A 19,624-nucleotide genomic window follows, 5' to 3' on the forward strand; every position below is an offset into this window, starting at 1 on the left:
TACTGGTTCCCTGCACTCGTTTCTACCTTTCTTCCCTATCTTCTGGCTCTATCATGGGTTACTATTGGCGCTTCCTTTGCTCCATGTGGATACTTCACCCCTGTTCAGATGCTTGCCAGAGTCTATAGTCCAAGGCAGGATCCCAGGGCTTATTCTCCTCACAGAATCCTAGAATATTAGGGTTGGAAGAGACCATTTGAACTGTGCCCTCTTACTTCATCTGGAGCCGGATCTGGTCCTGGCTCTGTAGACAAGTGAGTCTGTAGGATATGAGAGCATAACTCTTCCTCTCTTTATAGGCCTATCCCAGCTCCTCCCATGGCTGGGCTTCATCAAACATTAGGCCTTGTCAGTCCTTGGCTTCCCTCCAGGTACAGCCTGTCGCGGGGTTAATTGGACTATTTTGCCTGTTCAGCCCCTGTGTAGGGTGGACACCCCATCCCACATTTGGGGGGAAAGTATTCCTTTGTGCAGAATTTCTACATTATCAGGATTTGTTCCAATTCAAAACTAAGCCAGATTTTGAAATATAAAAATCCCTCACAAAACAGAACTTCCTTTCTCTGTAGAGCTCTACTTTTTAGTTAAGTCAAAGCAGTAGACACTATGTACTTTGTGAACCATGTCCTTTAATGAAGGGTAAAGCTTCTGAACCAATAGCAGCAGTCAGCATCTGTTTTCTAGGCCCTGTTTCAGTAAAGCACGTCCCATTGACTTCAATTAGACTTCAGTTAAACACACACTTAAGTGCTTTGCTGAAAACTGGGATGGACTTAAGGACATACTTAAAATTCACCATGTACTTAAATGCTTTGCTGAATCACCACCTTACTCAAGAAGGAGCACTTTGTGGCAAAAACATCTTAGGCAGAAAAAAGCCACTGCAACATCTCAACTATTAGTTTATTGAATGCCACTCTTGTATCAAAATGTAGCAGGATTAACTCATGTAGGCCTGAAAGGTTTATACCATTAAACTAGGCACATTAATTTGAACATACTTTTGAAGAGCACAGAGGTTGTATCTCCCTTTGGTAATGTCATCTGCCTCTCGGCCTCACTGCCAGTAAATAATAATGCTGCTGTACAACAAGCGCGCTCTCTTTCTTTTTGGACATGCATTGAATTATTTGGACATTCTCAGGTATAATAAATACAAAACAAGGTGAGAAACTGATGAAGCTCAGGGTATTTCTCACCTGAAATAGCTGTATTCCTAACACACGTCACACCTTTGTTCCCCGGCAACTCGGAGAATGTGAACCAGTCCACAAGCAATAAACAGCTCACACCAAGCCAGCCATAATTTGGCCTGTAGAGTATAAAGGAATAAGCCTCAGGAATCCGTGAAGAACAAACCATGCCAGGCAACCCTAAGCCCATTTTTTAAAAGTGCAGTGAGTGAAGGAAAGAGTAGTGGGCCGAAGGAATGCAGTAGGCTCATAAGACCAGATCCTCAAAGGTATTTATGCGCCTACGTTCCACTGAAATCAATAAATAGCTAAGTAAATGTGAGGATCTGGGCCTTTATGCTGTGGTTTTCAAAGGAGACTAAAGGTGTCTGGCATCCAAATCCTATTGGCTCCTTTGAAATTCCTAGCCTTAGTAATAATGCCTCATGAAATCTTACCTGCAAAATTAGAGCTGTTGTTGCTTTTTCTTCAAAATCCCCAACTGCTGTTTCATTTTAACCAAAAAACATTGTGGAAAAATGTTTCATGTGAAATTTAGTTGAAATGTTTTGATTCCTGTGAGCTGTGTGGAGGTTTCATGAACTAAAAACAGTGAAGTTTCATCCAAAAATAACTGTATTGTGATGAATATTCCAGCCTGGACTAACAGTTGGGAACAATTCTGCATTGACAAGTGGATATTCTATATTATTCCATAGGCCTTCATCATGTCCGCCTTGTGAAGCCCCAGCTCTGTGTGGATGGAGCCTTGCGTCCATGTGGAACCCCAGTGACTTTAGAAGCGTGTGTGCTTTGATTTCAGTGAAGCTCTGTGTGGGGGGGGTGCAAGTCTCTGCCCCTGCAGATCTGACTGGAGGATCAGAACCTTAAAATACTCCTGTTACTGTCTCTTGGTAGAGCAATGATGTCCTGGTATCTAGAATAGCTACCATCAAAATGTGCAACTTAGACGCTGGACACGATATTTTGGCAAGATATTTCTTTATCAAAGATTTGAAAAAATATAAGAACAAGATTCTGAGAACCCACCAAAACTGCAGCATAAAAGCAGCTTTTCTTTTATTTCTCACATCCTTAATCCTTTTTATTTCTCAAACTGAGAGACAGATAAACTGAATGACAGTTCAATCACAAAATTAACTAAAGAATCAGCAAGAAAGGGGAACGAATAAGAAGCCATAGAAGCTGCACACCTCACACCAGTTCAAACAGCCAGATATATTAAAAAAAACAGTCAGCATACAATATCTCCAGGCCAGAAGCACTGTGAATACAAATTATACATTTGCCTGGAAGCTGGGTGGCACAATATTCTATATTCAGAGGTATTAAAACATTAATGCTGGTCTATTAAGCAAATCTCTAACATTTGAGTTAATGATAATGGTAACATAGCAGAATGAATGATTTCAGGAACCCACTATTATGCTTGAGCAATAAATATAAAACAGTGATACTGGGAGGGGCTATTAATAAATGAAGTGAATTTAACAGCTAACTTGTAAAAATGAGGGTTTGTTGGATTATCCTGACTTTGTAAAATGGACACTGTTCAATTAAAAGTGGAGGATTTTTCATTAGTCTCATAAACCACCATCCTAATCTGCAAAATAAAATTTTGATTGTGTCCAAAATTGGCTAATGAAAAAATAATGAAAATGTTCCAGCAGAATCATTCCATGATTCGCACCCAGTCCAAACCCCAACATCTAAGTGGATATTAAATAAATCAATAACCTCTTCAGATTCTACTCTGACAAAACTGTTGTATGGATTAATAGCAATAGCATTACATGCTGTAACATTTCTCTAACAAAACTTTATACAACCCTGTTTCACCTATTCTGAGAATAGTGTAAAACTAAACCAATACAGGCCTGATTCTGCTCCCCAGTACACCAAATGTAAATCAGGAGCATCTCCATTTAAATCAGTGGTCTTCATTCTGCTCTCACTTATACCATGTTTATGTCTGTGTAATGCCACTGACTTCAATGGAGTTGTTCCTGATTTACACTGGTATAAAGGGGGGCAGAATTAGGCCTCATATCTAGTCCAAGCAACCAGCTATTCTACAAGTTATACATACTTTACAATAGTAACATCTTAAGATGTGTTTTGTTTTGTTTTTGCCAGCCAGGGCTTAAATCGTGTGAACCTCACACCACATCTGACTCTGCCAAGGAATAAACCAGTTCATAGCAAATTTCATTTTACTCCATTGTTGTTGGTTGCCTTTTCTAGGTCTTCCATCATCAAGTCCTGCTGGTTGTTCATCCAGTTCCCTCTCTGAATTGGTTTCTCCTCATCCTTGGCATTTTGAGAAGGTTGGTCCTCCAGCAGCTGGTGGGTGGTTGCCGGTAATATGGCATTGCTTTGGCCCCTCTGGGAGTAGAACTCCCTGCGCATCATTTCCCCGGAGCAGAGCTGAAGCTTAAAGGCTGCCTGGAAGCCTCGGCGAAAGTTCTCGTTGAAGAAGCCATAGATGATCGGGTTGATGCTGCTGTTGAAAAAGGCCAGCCAGTGAGCGAAGGGGTAGATGTAAATGTTGATGATCTGCAGCTGGACCTCCGTCAGATTGGCATAGTCTGAGAGCATCATCAAAGTCCACAAGGGGAGCCAGGACAGGATGAAAAGTGAAGCCACAATGATGAGCATTTTGATCACCTTCTGCTTCTTCTTGGACACGGAGTGGCGCTGCTCCTGGCTCTGTTTTCCCCCTACAGGTGCTGCTTTGTTGAAGAGCGCGATCCCTATCCTAGCATACATAATGACGATGAGTGAAAGGGGGGCCAGGTAGATGTTGGTAAACAGCACCGTTGTATAGATCTTTCTCATTTCCTGATTGGGCCAGTCCTCCCGGCACCAGTATATAGGGCTGGTTTGATTGCTATAGCCAAGGATCACCCTGAAATACTTTTCCTCTTGTACCTGCAACATGACTGCAGACGGACACATGATGGCGATCGCCAGAACCCAGATGACTGCTAGAATGACAACCGCAGTTGATATGGTGAGCTTCTGCTTAAATGGGTAAACAATGCATCGGAACCTGTAGTGAACAGAATGCCAGAGAATAAATCTAAAAGCCACATAATCAATGTCAATAAAACCCAGTTCAATCATTTATTTTAAACCTAAGAAATACGTATGTGCAGTGAGGGCCTCAGCCGGTGTAAATCAATGTACTGACGTCAGTGGAGTTTTGCATTTTACACCAGCTGAAGATCTGGCTCATGATTTGTAACAGGGGTCCTCAAACTTGACAATGTGGTCAGAAATTGCCTTATAGACTGTTCCTTTCCCATTCACGATTGGCTGGGCCACCTCCCTGCCCAAAGACAATTGAATACCATCCCTGTGGCAATGGCAATAGCTGCTGACGTGGAAAGGTGGCATTAGGAAAGTATTTCATGTAGTTTTAGGTGTCTCAATGTCACTTAGCAGCTGGACATAAGGAGGAGGAGCCAGCACCATGTGACCAATCAGTTCTGCCGGCCACCAGCGAAGTATGCATGGGTAGCACATGGACCACAGTTTTGGAATGGCTGATTCATAAACATTTACTTCCACTGCAAAACACCCTCTCTCGCTGGGCCTACCGTACTCGCGGAACAAGGAGTTTTCTACCATGCTGCACAGCCTGGGGGGTTTGGTCTATTGGACAGAGCATTGGGCCAGGCCCCCAGATGCAGCGCTGTATACACAGCTCTGCCTCGTCTCTGTTGTACGACACGGGACAGTCACATCAAATGTGGTCCTACACACTGACCTCACTTGCCGTTAAAAAAGGGTCAGACTCAGCAAATGGCCAATCTTTCGTTGAAAAAACATGTATTTTATGCTAATTTTGAACATCCCTCGACTGAATCCAAACTCGTGCTTCGGCAGACTTCTACATCGCCACAGGGGTGGGGCCAGCGGAAGCTGCCTGAAGAGCCTGCAGCTGCTTCAAAGAAGGGCAAGGGTGGAGTCGAAGGGAGAAGGCAGTGGCTAGGAATCTGCGGCAGGAAGGGAGAGACATACCCCTGCTCCCAAAATGAGATGAGAGAGGCAGCAGGGGACTGAGGCGGAGCAACTGGCTATCCCCCTGCCCCCAGTGGTATTCTGTGGGGGGGAACAAGGGAGAAACACCCTCCCCACAGCATTGAAGAGGCAGAAGTAGAGGCTGGGATAGAGCATTTGTAACATCCTCCCCTACCCCCGGGAGGGACCCAGAGCAGCCTGGCTGGGGGCTGGGAGAAGACACACATCCTTCATAAAAGATGAACCGGCTGGGAGGGAGGAGGAGCTCTTTAGAGTAGTCCAGTGGGCTAAGTCCTGAGACCCTGAGCATGGAATTGCCACCCCTCCTGCTGCTGCTACTACAGACTGGGAGGGGCCCTTCTGGTCCCAGCAGTTCTTTGATCTTCCACCTGAAGGGAGAGTAGCAGACACAGGATCTGCCAGTCTCCTCCGGGGCACTATACCCAGACTGGGATGGGTGAATTCCTTGCTCTGCTGGGGGATGGGAACTCACGGGCTTCTCTTCTCTCAGCAGCAGATCAGAGGGCCCTAGGATCAGAATTTTAGACCCGTTGTTCTCAGCTCTGCAAGCAGCAGGCGGGATAGCTGAAGCCCAGTAAGGGGGTTCCCCTGCAGTGCCTGCTCCTCTACCATCTTCATGGAAATTAAGTGGGGGGAAAATGATGATGGCCACACTTTAACCTAGCTGTGCCTCATTCTGCCCATCCAGAAAATGGGCACAATACACCCCATCTCATCAGGGGGTAATGAGGATGAATTGGTAATTATAAAAATGCTGGCGATCCCGGGATGATGAGCAATATATTTTTGTTTTTTTAATGAATATTGGTTTCAGAGCTTTACATCGTCTTACCTGTCAACTGCAATTGCAACCAAAGTGAAAACAGAGGCTGAGACGGAGATTCCCTGGACCATCCCACTCATTTTGCAGACCATGCTCCCAAAGGGCCATCCTGGAAGGTACAAATTGAAATAACCCTAGAAAGGTAAATTGCCTCCATTTCACTACAACGCTGAAGGCTAGGCGAAGGAGCATCCTTCCCAGAACACTCCCAGAGCTGAAGTGCTCCCCCCAGGCATAATGCTGTCCAAGTGCAGGTGAATGATGGTGCACAGTGACCCCACCACAAGGTAATAAAAGGGGGCAGAGATGTTCTTTTGCTGACCCTGATAGCAGCACACATGCATCTGAAGCATTAGCTTGAGCACCGGTTAGAGCAGCATCATGTGAGAGGAAAGGAAGATAGACACTATAGCTGCAGAGGTCTCACATGCTTCCATATAAAACAGGGACCTTACCTTACAGTGGTATAACTTTTACCTTGTCCTAGCCCCCCCAGTATGTATCAACTTAGGCTCATTAGAATTGGTTAATCACTTAAACTCATCCCTGGTTACCAACAACTTACACACTATCCTTTACACATCATCTCTGAATTTGACCAACAGAGTCTACTGAATCTAACAGAGTAATGGCATCTAATCTTGGGAAACGCACGTACCGAAGGGTAGAAAGGAGAAATGTAGCAAGAAAAGCAATAAGAACAAAATATAGGAAGATGTGTGTTGAAGACGACCATGTCTTATTTTAAATTACACTTTCTGGTTTCTCAGCATGTAAATTCTACCAGCAAAGACTACTTCAAGTCCCCTTACAAATGTCTGAGTCTGAGTAGGGCTAATGGCGTGTGACTGTACATCTAACATAGACTGCCTCCTTCACCACCTCTGAACATGTTTAATTCCCAGCACTGATTGCAAAGAGTCATAGTAATAACTCTATACCTTTCATCACAATGTATTGGTTGGCAGGTGTCCATGTCCCACACTGCAATAATGCACCAATCAAAAGCTCATTTTAGACAGCATGTCCCTCCCATTTTCCACCCTCTTTTTATCCAATGAGCTGGCTGCATGGCTCTGAAGGTCCTGCCAGCCCTTTCCTAAATTTCCAGAATGCCTCGGTATCATTTCTGGACCTGTGTGCATTTTCACTGCCATTCAACCATTTTGGAAAACAAGAAGTTTTTATATTCTATTGAATGTATCCTTATGTGAATCTTTAAATAAATAATATATATTAGCATATATATATATATATATATATATATATATATATATATATATATATATATATNGTATCCTTATGTGAATCTTTAAATAAATAATATATATTAGCATATATATATATGCTTTTATGCAATTAGCTCAAATCTAAATAAATAAATGCAAATGGTCAGAAGAATAAAAGGGGAAGTGATGAGATATATTGCATGGATTTTCCAAATTTTCGTAATTATACAGCAAGTTTACCTCACTGACTAGGTCACTTACAATATTCATATCATTATTAAATATGATTCATAGCTTAATATATAGCAGTTCCATGACTGTCACACCTGGATTAAACATTCATCATTTGTGAATTGAGAAGGAAGTTTTATTTCCAGGATTCAGCATACAACCCCCTCATTTCAAAAGAAATCTGATGAGGTTCAAGAAGGACAAGTGCAGAGTCCTGCACTTAGGATGGAAGAATCCCATGCACTGCTACAGACTAGGGACCGAATGGCTAGGCAGCAGTTCTGCAGAAAAGGACTTACCGGTTACTGTGGACGAGAAGCTGGATATGAGTCAACAGTTTGCCCTTGTTGCCAAGAAGGCTAACGGCATTTTGGGCTGTATAAGTAGGGGCATTGCCAGCAGATCGAGGGATGTGATCATTCCCCTCTATTAGGCATTGGTGAGGCCTCATCTGGAGTACTGTGTCCAGTTTTGGGCCCCACACTACAAGAAGGATGTGGAAAAATTGGAAAGAGTCCAGCGGAGGGCAACAAAAATGATTAGGGGGCTGGAGTACGAGACTTATGAGGAGAGGCTGATGGAACTGGGATTGTTTAGTCTGCAGAAGAGAAGAATGAGGGGGGATTTGATAGCTGCTTTCAGCTACCTGAAGGTGGATTCCAAAGAGGATGGATCTAGACCAGTGGTTCCCAAACTTTAACAACCCACAAACCCCTTTCACTAAAATGTCAAGTCTCACGAACCCCCTCCTAAAAATGACTATTTCCAGGGGCGTTTCTCCTTTACCGGAGTATAAATGATAAAAAGCAGTGAGCTTGGAAATATAAAATTTGTTTTTATGACATGCTTATTACACACTATTTATTATTATTATTTATCATTACAGTATTTTTATTATATTATGAAAACTCTTCCAAGATCTCACTTTCATAGCTTGTATCACTTTGAATAAGACTGTTATAAGACAAGGCTCCTATGTTTCATCAAGGAGTATCAGATGTGAAACAGCATAAAGGTATTTAAGAAGCCAACTCAAAGAGTTCCTCCTACACAAGCATTCAGGTCCTGAGCAGTCCAGGCAAACAACGCACATTTCAACAAAGCTTAAACTTGTTCTTCATAATAATTTTAAAAACAATACTAGCTGCCTATTTAATTTTAAAAACAGCAATAAATATCCACTCCCTTTCCATTTCTTATAAGGAGTCTTGAAGTTTAAATCTCCTTAGTGTGATAGATATGCTTGCTTTGATCTGCTTAGCTCTTGGAAGTCCAGGGGCTCCGGTCTGCTGGCCCCGTGCTGCCCAGGATCCGTAGGGACAGCTCTGTCCGCCATTAGGGAATTTTTTCCCGAGAACCTCTTGTTTGGGAACCACTGATCTAGACTGTTCTCAGTGGTAGCAGATGACAGAACAAGGAGTAATGGTCTCAAGTTGCAGTGGGGGAGGTTTAGGTTGGATATTAGGAAAAACTTTTTCACTAGGAGGGTGGTGAAGCACTACAATGGGTTATCTAGGGTGGTGGTAGAATCTCCTTCCTTAGAGGTTTTTAAGGTCAGGCTTGACAAAGTCCTGGCTGGGATGATTTAGTTGGGAATTGGTCCTGCTTTGACAGGGCTGGCTCCAGGCACCAGCTGAGCAAGCTTGTGCTTGGAGCGGCAGATTCTACGTGGCAGCATTCTGCCCAATCCTAGGGCGACACGGCCGCTTTTTTTTTCCCGCCGATCCGGCTGCCCTGTAGGGGGCGGCGGCACGGAGGAGGGGAGCGCCCTGCTGAGAGCGGGCTGCGCGCTCCGTCTGTCCCAGCCAGTGCCAGGTCTGTAGCAAGCCCGGCAGGGCAGCCCACGTCCTTCCCTCCCCGCCGACCGGAGAGCTGCGGAGCCCTCCCGGCAGGCGGCGCAGCGGTCAGGGCTGCGTGGCGAGCGCCCCGCTGAAGCCCTGGCCACCCCCCTTCTCTCTCTCCCACCGCTCCCTCCCCCTCCAGCTGGGGCACATCTGCAGTGCAGGGAGTCCCCTTGCACCCTGGCTCTGGCCGCCCCGCAAGTTTTTGGTTTTGTTTTCCTGCTTTGCTGCTCCATCTGCGCCACAGATTTTTTTGTTTTGTTTTGTTTTGCCATTCTGGCCGCCCCGATTTTTTTTATTTTTTTTGCTCGGGGCAGCAAAAAAAGCCAGATATATTATAGTAAATAAAGAGCATGAAATTTTTTTCACAGTCTATACTTTTCTATCTGTTTGAAGTATAGAGATAAAAATTGCAACAGCTGACATCCACACAAACTCCCATCCACACTTCCCTACCATTCTTTTCCTGATATCTGATGGTAATAGGGTGGTAAAAGAGATGTTCATTGTGTACCAGCCTCTCCATTTCCTTCTGATAAATATTTTGATGTTTCATCAGAGACCTAATGAACAACAAATAACATTTTTATCTCTGTGCTGAAAACCATTACAAAATTATGGATTTCTGCTTTTTTTTCCTGGCTCTTTTTTACTATCATACACCTCTGTGAATGAGGGGTTTGTATTCTCCTGGAAATTAAACTTGCTTAACTTACATCCAATATAAGAAAGAAATACAGCAGTGTAAACTGTCTGCTAGAGGTTTTGTTTGTTTGTTTGTTTTCTCTTGTTTTTTGAATGTTATGTTTTCCATTAGGCAAAACTACCAAAATTAACAGACTTCTTGCATAGTTTGAGCCAAAGGGGCTAATTTCCAATCATTCAAAATTACGGGAAGAAATACATAACATTTATGAGTCGGTGGAAGAAATATAGGAATATTTGGGGGCGGGGGGCTCAGGGCTTGTAATATTATTAGGAACTCTTTATTAGTTTTAAATAAACATGTAAGAGGGAATGTGTGGAAAAATTTATTTAGATATGTTAGATAACTGTAGATGTGTGCTCCTTTTGGTGGGTACTATAGTTTAAATCTCCATTTAACAATAGCAGCAAAGTTGGTGTTAGCTCAGTAATCAGGGTAAAAATTCCTCTACTATTTTAACATTGTACACTAGTGTATGGGCTAAGATTAGGCAAAAAAACAAAATAAAGATGCCTTTTATTTTATATGTTCAGAAAACGAAAATCAGTAGCAATAAAACCAAAGTCTATGAAGTCGTTCTTCAAATATTGACGGCAGGCTCTGAGATCCAGAATGCGTGTGGGAGCTTAGATAAAACATAAAATAAAGGATAGTTGGAACACGAAGTCTTGTCTTATCTTTAAAAAACAAAACACCTATTATTCAATGTCTTAGAAGTAATACAACCCATACAATGGGCTATGGTCTTAACCAGACAAATTCAAAACTGTGTCTCTATATCCCATGTGGTTTGAGTGCCATTATGTTGCACTGCTCACGTATTATGCATACCATTATATGTGTTAAAATAATTTGAAATTAAATAGATTTTTAAAATTTGATACATACATCTAGATGAATATTTCTCTGATAGGTACACAAGTGCTAGACAGGCTCTTTTGTCAATAGCTACTGGTCAAAAATATTGGGGTTTTTTGTTTGTATGCTTGTTTTAGTCTAATACAACTCTGGTCAAGGGTTCTTTATGCTGCGTCCTTGAAACTAATACATTCTTTGTAATTCAGAAATGATAAATTTCCATGACAGGTGACAAATACATACTTATAAACTGCTTCTATAGGGTATTTTATATCCTATGCAATTAATTAGGTAAAAATGTACTAAAATTAAAAGGCCTCTTATGCAGTTTAAGCCAATAGGTACTAATTTCTAATAAATGTAAAAAGATAAGAAAGGTATTACTTTGAGCAAATGGAATATGAATAGAGATTAAACCTGTGATACCTCTAGGGGTTCTCTACCAGTTTTGAAAGACAGCTGCTACCAGATTTTAAAGACAGCTGTTCGAGGGATTTATTAGAAAGAGGAAACTTTATTCCTGGTTGAAAATTAAAAAAACATATATGCCTAACTAGTAGATGGTGTACAGGTTTTTTTTTAAAGTTTGATAAATCTAGATGTGTGCTTCTTCTGATTTTGGTATTTAAGTTTTAATTAGCATTTTAATATGCTACTATGTATAATTCCATAAAAAGTCATAGGGTTAAAGAAAACCTCCCGCTGACTCAGGAAAATGTGGTACATTTTAATGTGCTCTGATGTATAATTCATTAAAGATTATTCAAAAATAGCTTTTGATTGGCAGCCAGGGACTGGACTGGCTCCCTTTTGTACATCTGAGTAGCCTCAGGGCATGGTAACTTAGCATGAGTTCACCCTTGCTAAGGGCAGTGAGACCACCTATGCTGTGATTGCAGCTTCCTGGCCCTTTGAACCACTCTCATGATGCCCAGAAGCCAAAGCAGGGGCCAAAGATCTGGCTCTGCTTGTTCTTGAATTTGATATATATTTAGGGCTCTAGTCCAGGGCAGGCTTAGGCAAAGATTTTTGTTGGTTCTTATTTTGTCTGAAGCACTTTCACATCCCGAGTGAGGACCAAACGCTGTAGGAGATTTCCATGATCGCGCCAACATTTATATCATCAGGTTCTACTCACCTGCTATGATGTTATCCAGGAGAGTGGTGGGCATGCAGAATATCCCCACCAGTAAGTCACTGACAGCCAGATTCAAGATGAAGAGGTTTGTGACTGTGCGCATGTGCTTGCTCCTCAGAACAATGAAGCAAACCACTCCATTGCCAAGCATACACAGGAGGAAGATGAGGAGGTAGGAGACGATGAAGATGGCTGCCACTAGTGGCTGATGAAGGTAGAAGTCCACATAGGAAATGTTGTGGTCTGGGTATGGATACTTGTATGTGCCATTGAAACTCTGCATGTGAGGCCAACTGAGTGAAGAATTGAAATCCACTCTCTCATTCATATTGAATTGTACCTTGTAAGATTAAAAAAAGAGCACATTATAATATGCCTGAAAGCTGCCTAAAGGGATCCGTGTGCCCATTTCCCATTAAAACAGGCACTGCTGCTGTATTATAATCTTGTAATACCTGTACAAACAATTATATATACCACATCTGGCACCTGCCATCTGCCCACTCATATTTGCCAGGACTGATTATAGCAGCCCATCGTCCGAGCAGCCACAAACAGCTGCTGCTTTTTCTTTCAAAATATACAATGTACCATAGAAGTTATTCCTTCTTTCCTTCACTAATTTGGGTGCTGTGGTTTCTGGGTGTCCAATTTGAGGAGGCTTGGGCCTCCTGTTCAGACATGGCTTCTGCAGGCGCTCAACGGGCTGTGTTTAAAATTGGGCACCCAAAATGAATGGCCACTTTAAAAAATGTGGGCCTTTCCATCTGGTAATTCACACCCCTCGGAGCTAGAATAAGGAGATTTCAGTCATTAGAAATCTAGGAATCCTCCCTTTCCAATGGGATGAGGCTTTTGTTTCTAGCAACTGTAGATCATAAGATACCATGAGACTTTAACATCAGGATATTTCTACTGTGGTGCATATAGCTATGTATCTAAAAGGGGATGTGGTCATTCTGTTTTCTGTGAGCTGCACCTTCCAATGAAGAAAAGTTGCTACCTGCTTGCAATGGCAGCTGTGAGACCGTTGATCGTTTGTATTTCACTTCAGGTGCAGAGTATTAGTGAATCACTGTTCTCTTTCGCACACGGAGACTTTATATTTGTTGTTTCTTCTTTCCTTTAACAAGAAATAAGACATTTAAACCAGGAAATGCATATTTTGTGCTTAGGATCATCTAGCAGTTAAGGTGCTGGCCTGGAACTCAAGATATCTGGATTCATTTCTGGCTCTGCCGCTGACTTCCAATGTGACTATGGGTAAGTCATATTTAAGCTCTCTCTGCCCCAGCTCCCCATCTATAAAAAGTAAATAATACTGCTTTCCCCACGCTTCGTCCATCTCATGTATTTGCATTGTAAGCTCATTAAAGCAGAGATCATCTCTCACTCTGTGTTTGTACAGCACCTTGCACCGTGGCGCTCTGATCTGGGTTGAGGCATCTAGGTACTACTGTAATACGATTTATAAATAATAATAATAAATACTGAACTATGTTTCTTGGAGCTTTATTTAATTTGCTTGCTTGTAAAATGTTTCCCATCTTTGTGCCTTCCTTGGGTATATTAGAAAACTTAACCAAGTTCTGCATCATCCTGGAATGCAGTAGCTTTGACTAACCAAGAATCATAGGGTGCCAATGTTTGTTAGTATTAGAGATGAGGTGGGAGTGTTTTGATGACATGGGCATCTGAGTCTGACAGCGTCAAACTTGTATCAGTCATTGCCCACAGATATTTCAACAGTGTTGTTGACTCTTCTAGAGTGACCCTTAGAGGCAATGTGATCGGTGCAGTTTTCTCTTCCACACCCCACCCCAAAGAACCCACTCGTCAAACTACACACAGTACCCTATTGAAAATAACACTGTAAGCCAGACTGTGACACAGCTCCCTCAGCTGTGCCAAGGAGTCAGGGATCATAGGCAAGCACAGCCATTGAATCCCAGTAATAATACTGTATTGATGGTAGCTCAATAGACAGGCATGGCGGAGCATGTTTGAATGCAGCTGGTTAACATTTCCCCCTGAACCATTCACCTGCCTTGGAACTTCAGAACATCTTGCAGAATTTCACACTGCAAAGACTTGGTCTAACATATTTTTCAGTTTTACTATGACAAGGTTGCTTCATGAACCATAACATTTTGCAAACAAACGAGAAGAAAGCGCATGGAATTTAAAACACGTCTTTCCCCTTATTTGTTACCAGCAATGTTTGAAGTGCTTTTTTTCCGCTCCCACCTACATATCGGGGCATAGAATGTAGGGGTTTAGGGACAGATTGTAAAGCCATTCCTCACATGAGTGACGTTGTCATCAGTGGAACTGCTTTGTGTGGAAGGGGTTCACAAGCTGGCCCTGAGTGTTTAGACTGATTTAGTCAGAATAGAAAAAACGAAGAGGTAGAACCCTCCCATGCTGTACCCATGGCACACCAAAATGGGATGCCGCTCACAGGAGTTGTGCAGCTGAAAAGAGAGACAAGGAAATTATAAAAGTGTTCGCTTTTCCGTTGCTTAACTACTCCTTTGTAACCAAGAGCTGAGCCTCGCTTGCTCACAGTTCTCTGTGCTAGCCCAGCTCTGCTTTTACTGTGTTTTAATTTTTATTTAGAGATTTTTGTCTCTCTCTTTTCAAACTTTGTTTCACTTTGCATGTGTGTAATTGGTGGCAGAGACTGCACACTTAGGGCTATGCTTTTGTCAGATGTTCGTAAGTCCGGGAACCCGGTCATTGATCTCAGAGAGAAAGGGGTCATTAACTTCAGAGGAAAAGGGGATCATTTAATCAAAAATGAGGGCTCTGCAAGTCCTGTCCCCAGCAGGTGCTGTGTGGGAGCTAGTATCGACCAATGTGAGGACAAGAATTGCTACAGAACAAGAGGATTGCCTGGTGAGTGCAGTTACAATATGTCACCCAGATGTTCCCCGGGTTTGCATGTCCATACATCTCAAAAAATGAGTGGACATCAAACCAACCAAAATGGTGGGCAGTGGGCACTGTGGGTACTTACCTACCACCTCTGAAAAGCAGGCTTCAAGTCCCACAACAAATCAACCTTGTTCAGAAAAGCCTTCCAATGGAGAAAAAGAGGAAAATTTTGTTATGAAACCCTTTCGCATTATATGTCTTGTATAGAGAGTAATGTTCTAGATCACTGCCTAAAATATATCCCAGTAGTACATAACCCTTTATGGGCCAGATCCTCAGCTAATGTAAATAGGTGTAGCTCTGTTGCCGGCCCTATGCTAGTATACAAAACTATAAATAAAATTAAAAGGAGGGGAAAAGCAAAAATCTTTGTGTAGGAAAGATTTTTGTTCTTCACCTTGAACCTGAAAGACAAAACAAATATTAATAATGCAGCTGACAAAATATTTCCACCACACTTTCACCAACTCTCGAGGAGTTATACTGTGCAGACATTTTAGATTCATCCTTTCTTTATATTTCACATTTATATATTTATATTTTTTGCCCTCTAGATCCAGTAGAACTGTGAGATCTTGCACATTCTTAATCATAATCTTAACCCATATCAGACTCTTAACCTGTGTGACACAACCCATGTAAAACGGATATTAGACACCAGATTACACCTACATTGATGTCGTGACATCTACAGCGACTCCAGAGGCCCTAACCTCTTTTCAGCACCCAAGTGGTTTAAACCGATTCTCGGTTTTATCTTCCAGATGGAGACTTTGAAACTCAACTAAATTAGGTACTGAATGAGGTCAGATTTCTGTCCAACATACAACTGACAATTTGGAAGTAATTTAATTAAAACAGGCTTACGTATTTATTTACTGATCAGGCATATCTAACTAGGTCAAAGGAGCAGTGTTGATTTTAATTAATAAGACCAACTAACCTCATATTAAAATAGGTGACAAAAGACACACCAATAATAAATAAGAAAGGAAGCTCTCAAGACACTTCCCATATTTGTTTCTCTTGACTGGATCATAAATTGAACTTGGGAGCATCCACGAGTGAGACTAATCATGGGGAAGGAAGGGAAATGTTGGCTGGATCTTCTTTTTGATGGAGAATTGTGATGGGCCCAAGAACGTTAAAAGTGTATCAACAGAGTGTGAATATAGAACTGGCAAATAATAATGCCCGTCCCGGGGCTGGCCGTGAGGCAGGGTTCTGAAGAAGGGATGTGTATACTAGAGCTGGAATGGTGTAAATTCCCACGCTAGCTCTGATCTACGGCAAGGGCAAGGCTCTGCCATCAGGGAGGCAGCAGGAAACTACACTGCCAAAGATAGCAGTGTAGATAGGACAGGCACGGCTTGGGCATGGAGCGAGAGAGAGAGAGAGCTGTGTATGGTACATACCCACAGGGTTCAGACATGTCTTTACTCGTCTAAGCAGCCCCTCACCATCTACACTGCTATTTATACTCATGCTAGGGGCATGCAGTGCATGTCCTCTATCTACCACCATAAGATCTGTGCAGTACAGACGTACCTCCAGAGCCAGGCTCTGGGTAGCTCAAATGTGACTTGGGATGAGACCTTATTCCACTGCTGGGCTGACTAAGATAAGGAGACATTCTGTCCCAGTGGAAACACCAAAAATTGGTGGGCAGTCCTGATTTATTTTAAAAGTGGTATTTGGCTTCATTTTGTTACTAAGCAAGACGAATCTGTGGGGATGCCCAGCTAGCAACATTGCAGATTGCTGCTGAGACTCACGGAGATACTTAATGAAAAGTAAATGAAACACCAAGGAACGAAGCAGCATGTGTAAACAATGCTGCATCACCGATTTGTCTTGCAGGGTAAACAAAGCACCGTAACATACCTTTATAAAGCTAATAGGATTGTGCAATCAAAATGGAAGAAATTCACACCCGTGCGGAGGGTCAGCAAGAAACTGCTGCAACAGTTAAAACTCACAGCCTATTTGGAAGGCTTAAGTGGGACACTGGCAGTACAGTCAACTCCACATGTTCTTAAAAAGCAGAAGTCAGTCCCCAAAAAACCATGAGATTTAAAAAAAAAAATACATTTTTGCTTCTTTTTATTTGCCTTCCGGTTTTGAGTCTCTGAGGTCCACTTGTTTCAAGTTTTCAACCATGAGGACTAGAAATTTACTTTTTATTTTAAAAGAAAGCTGAGATTCTTATAGAATCACTTGACCCCAGTTACTAGGGCTTTAAGGAGAAGACCAAATATCAGGAAAGCTGGCAACACTGCAATGGTGCAAAGATGTTGCACTGCTCTTTTGCAATGGCGTAAATTTCATGCTATATTGTATTCCCTGATTGGCATGGCTCCCAGAGAATCTTTGCCATCAAAGGGCAGCAGAGGGGTAGGGGAGGAGATGTCATTGCAGGGAAAAGAGAGTTGTGTTTGTATAGTTCCAGAGATCTATAGATTTTAGGGGATGAAGTCCCTGCCATTTCAGAGAAAGAATTAAGAGGAAAGACCATCAACCAGATGTGCCATTGCTCTGCACCCTATGTTGTCATTTATATCAGTGCAAAATGCTACTATTCTGATTTAGAAGGGTTTTTACAAACAACTGCACAAGGAGTGGGGCAACTTAGAATTTGGGTCCATGGGTATGTCTACACTGCAATTAGACACTCTAATTTAAGGTTTAGCGTGCCAGTAATACATTTTAACCTTTTTAGAAGGTCTCTTTCTAGAAGTCAATAATATATAACTAAACTCTTGTTGCATGTAAAGTAAATAAGGTTTTTAAAATATTTAAGAAGCTTCATTTAAAATTAAATTAAAATGCGGAGTCCCCCCGGACCGGTGGCCAGGACCCGGGCAGTGTGAGTGCCACTGAAAATCAGCTCGCGTGCCACCTTCGGCACGCGTGCCATAGGTTGCCTACCCCTGGTATAGACACTCAATGCAGTAATGGGAGAGGTTCTTCCATCACTGTAGTTAATCCACCTCCCTGATCAGCCGGAGCTAGGTTAACGGTAGAATTCTTCCATTGACCTAGTATGGTCTGCACCCCTGAACGATGTAACTAAGCCAATAAAAGTTTTCCGTGAAGACCAGCTCTTGAGACCAGTTCAACCACAGTGATCAGGGGCATACAGCACATTTGTCCCTCAGCTCCTGGACTGAGCTCGGCTTTGCTTGACTGGATCCAAGGACAGGGCCCTTTGACATTGTACTTGCCTGTAGAGCACCACATATATATCTTTCGTGTCCTATAAAGATGAATTACAATAATAAGAGAAACTTCATGAAGTCAAAGTACATTTGAAGATGATGGCATTCTTGCATATGCTATAGCTGGTCTGAGATGAATATGGCACCGTGAATAGTGTTGTTATTCTTAAGGTTGCCAGGAATGAATATGAATCAGGAATATGAATTCCACTGCTTGGAGACTACTGTGTGTTGGGTTGAAAGTGATGGAGGAGAGCATTGGCATGAAGGAGGAAAACAAGAAGGAATCTTTTATGCATCGACACGGGCCTTGCTGGTTAAAATAGACAAGGATAAGTAACCTGCAGAGGCTGAGAGGACATAAGTCATTTGAGGAACAGGAAAATATCATAATGTGATGCATAAATTCTATGAGGTAATAAATAAAAATGATCTATTTTAAAAACGGAAGACAAGGGGAGCGAGGTAATATCTTGTGTTGGACCAACTTCTGTTGGTGAGAGAGACGAGCTTTCAAGCTTACACAGAGCTGAAGAAGACCTGCAGAGGAGCTCCGTGTAGCTAGAAAGCTCATCTCTTTTACCAACAGAAGTCGGTCCAATAAAAGATTTTACCTCACCCGTCTTATCTCGTTAATATCTGAGACCAACATAGCTACAACAACACTGCAAACTTAAAAAAAAAAACACTTGACAAGGGCACAGATGGCTGCATAATTACCTGCCTTTAAATGTCACGAGACAGAGAAGGGAGGAAGAATTGGCAGAGAGATTTTTTTTTTAATATGCAAAATGAAAATCTGTGAAAGATGAGAGCTAAATCCTCAGCATTGTTCCACTGAATTAAATGCAAAGAGGCCAATTTATGTTAAATGAAGATCTAGCCGTGGGACTTTACCAAAGCCATGCTTTGAAAGGATAAGAAATAGGTTTTGACAGATAAGATACTTGCAGTAAATGACTTTGTATGAGTGTGGATGCACTGAAGGCCACTATAGTCAGGTAAGAGTTTTTGTTTGGAGATGTACTGAAATTAAAAAAAAAAAATGGCAAAGACAGCATTTATTGCACCCAATTGTCACATGCAATTGTTTTTTTAATCAAACAATCCGTTGAACACAGTCAAACAGCAAAGAAATGAAATTCTGAATGAGACCAGAATGAAGTTTATGAATAAAAAAACCTTTCAAGCCCTAGGAAGGGCCTATACATCAAATGCACAGTATTAAATAATGCTTTGGGAAGGATAACTCCCTCCCTTTGAAGAGTTGTACAGCACTCTAGGCTCAACTCCTGAGCCCTGGACCTATCCCAAGATGTGAGGGATGGAGGGGGGCGGGGGGAGAATCCTCTCTCACATGCTGTCCAAGCCCCTCTGCACACAGAGAATGGAGGTCAGGGCTG

General features: G+C 42.2%; 1 protein-coding gene across 2 annotated transcripts in view; it reads right to left on the reverse strand.

Moving 5' to 3' along the window:
- Window positions 1-2,250: 2,250 nt before the first annotated feature.
- The window catches only part of NPFFR2 (neuropeptide FF receptor 2), a 44,025-nt gene continuing 26,651 nt past the window's right edge, over window positions 2,251-19,624 (reverse strand). For both annotated transcript variants that reach the window (XM_034772023.1, XM_034772024.1), the window contains 5 exons: window positions 15,086-15,145; window positions 13,070-13,189; window positions 12,067-12,406; window positions 6,073-6,172; window positions 2,251-4,245 (listed from right to left, as the gene is read on the reverse strand). In XM_034772023.1, coding sequence (XP_034627914.1) covers window positions 3,402-4,245; window positions 6,073-6,172; window positions 12,067-12,394 — 1,272 coding nt within the window. In that variant the 5' untranslated portion in view covers window positions 12,395-12,406; window positions 13,070-13,189; window positions 15,086-15,145 and the 3' untranslated portion in view covers window positions 2,251-3,401. The remainder of the gene's footprint in view (window positions 4,246-6,072; window positions 6,173-12,066; window positions 12,407-13,069; window positions 13,190-15,085; window positions 15,146-19,624) is intronic.

This window comes from Trachemys scripta, chromosome 5, assembly GCF_013100865.1.
Source record: "Trachemys scripta elegans isolate TJP31775 chromosome 5, CAS_Tse_1.0, whole genome shotgun sequence".
In the NCBI taxonomy this organism is placed as follows: Eukaryota; Metazoa; Chordata; order Testudines; family Emydidae; genus Trachemys; species Trachemys scripta.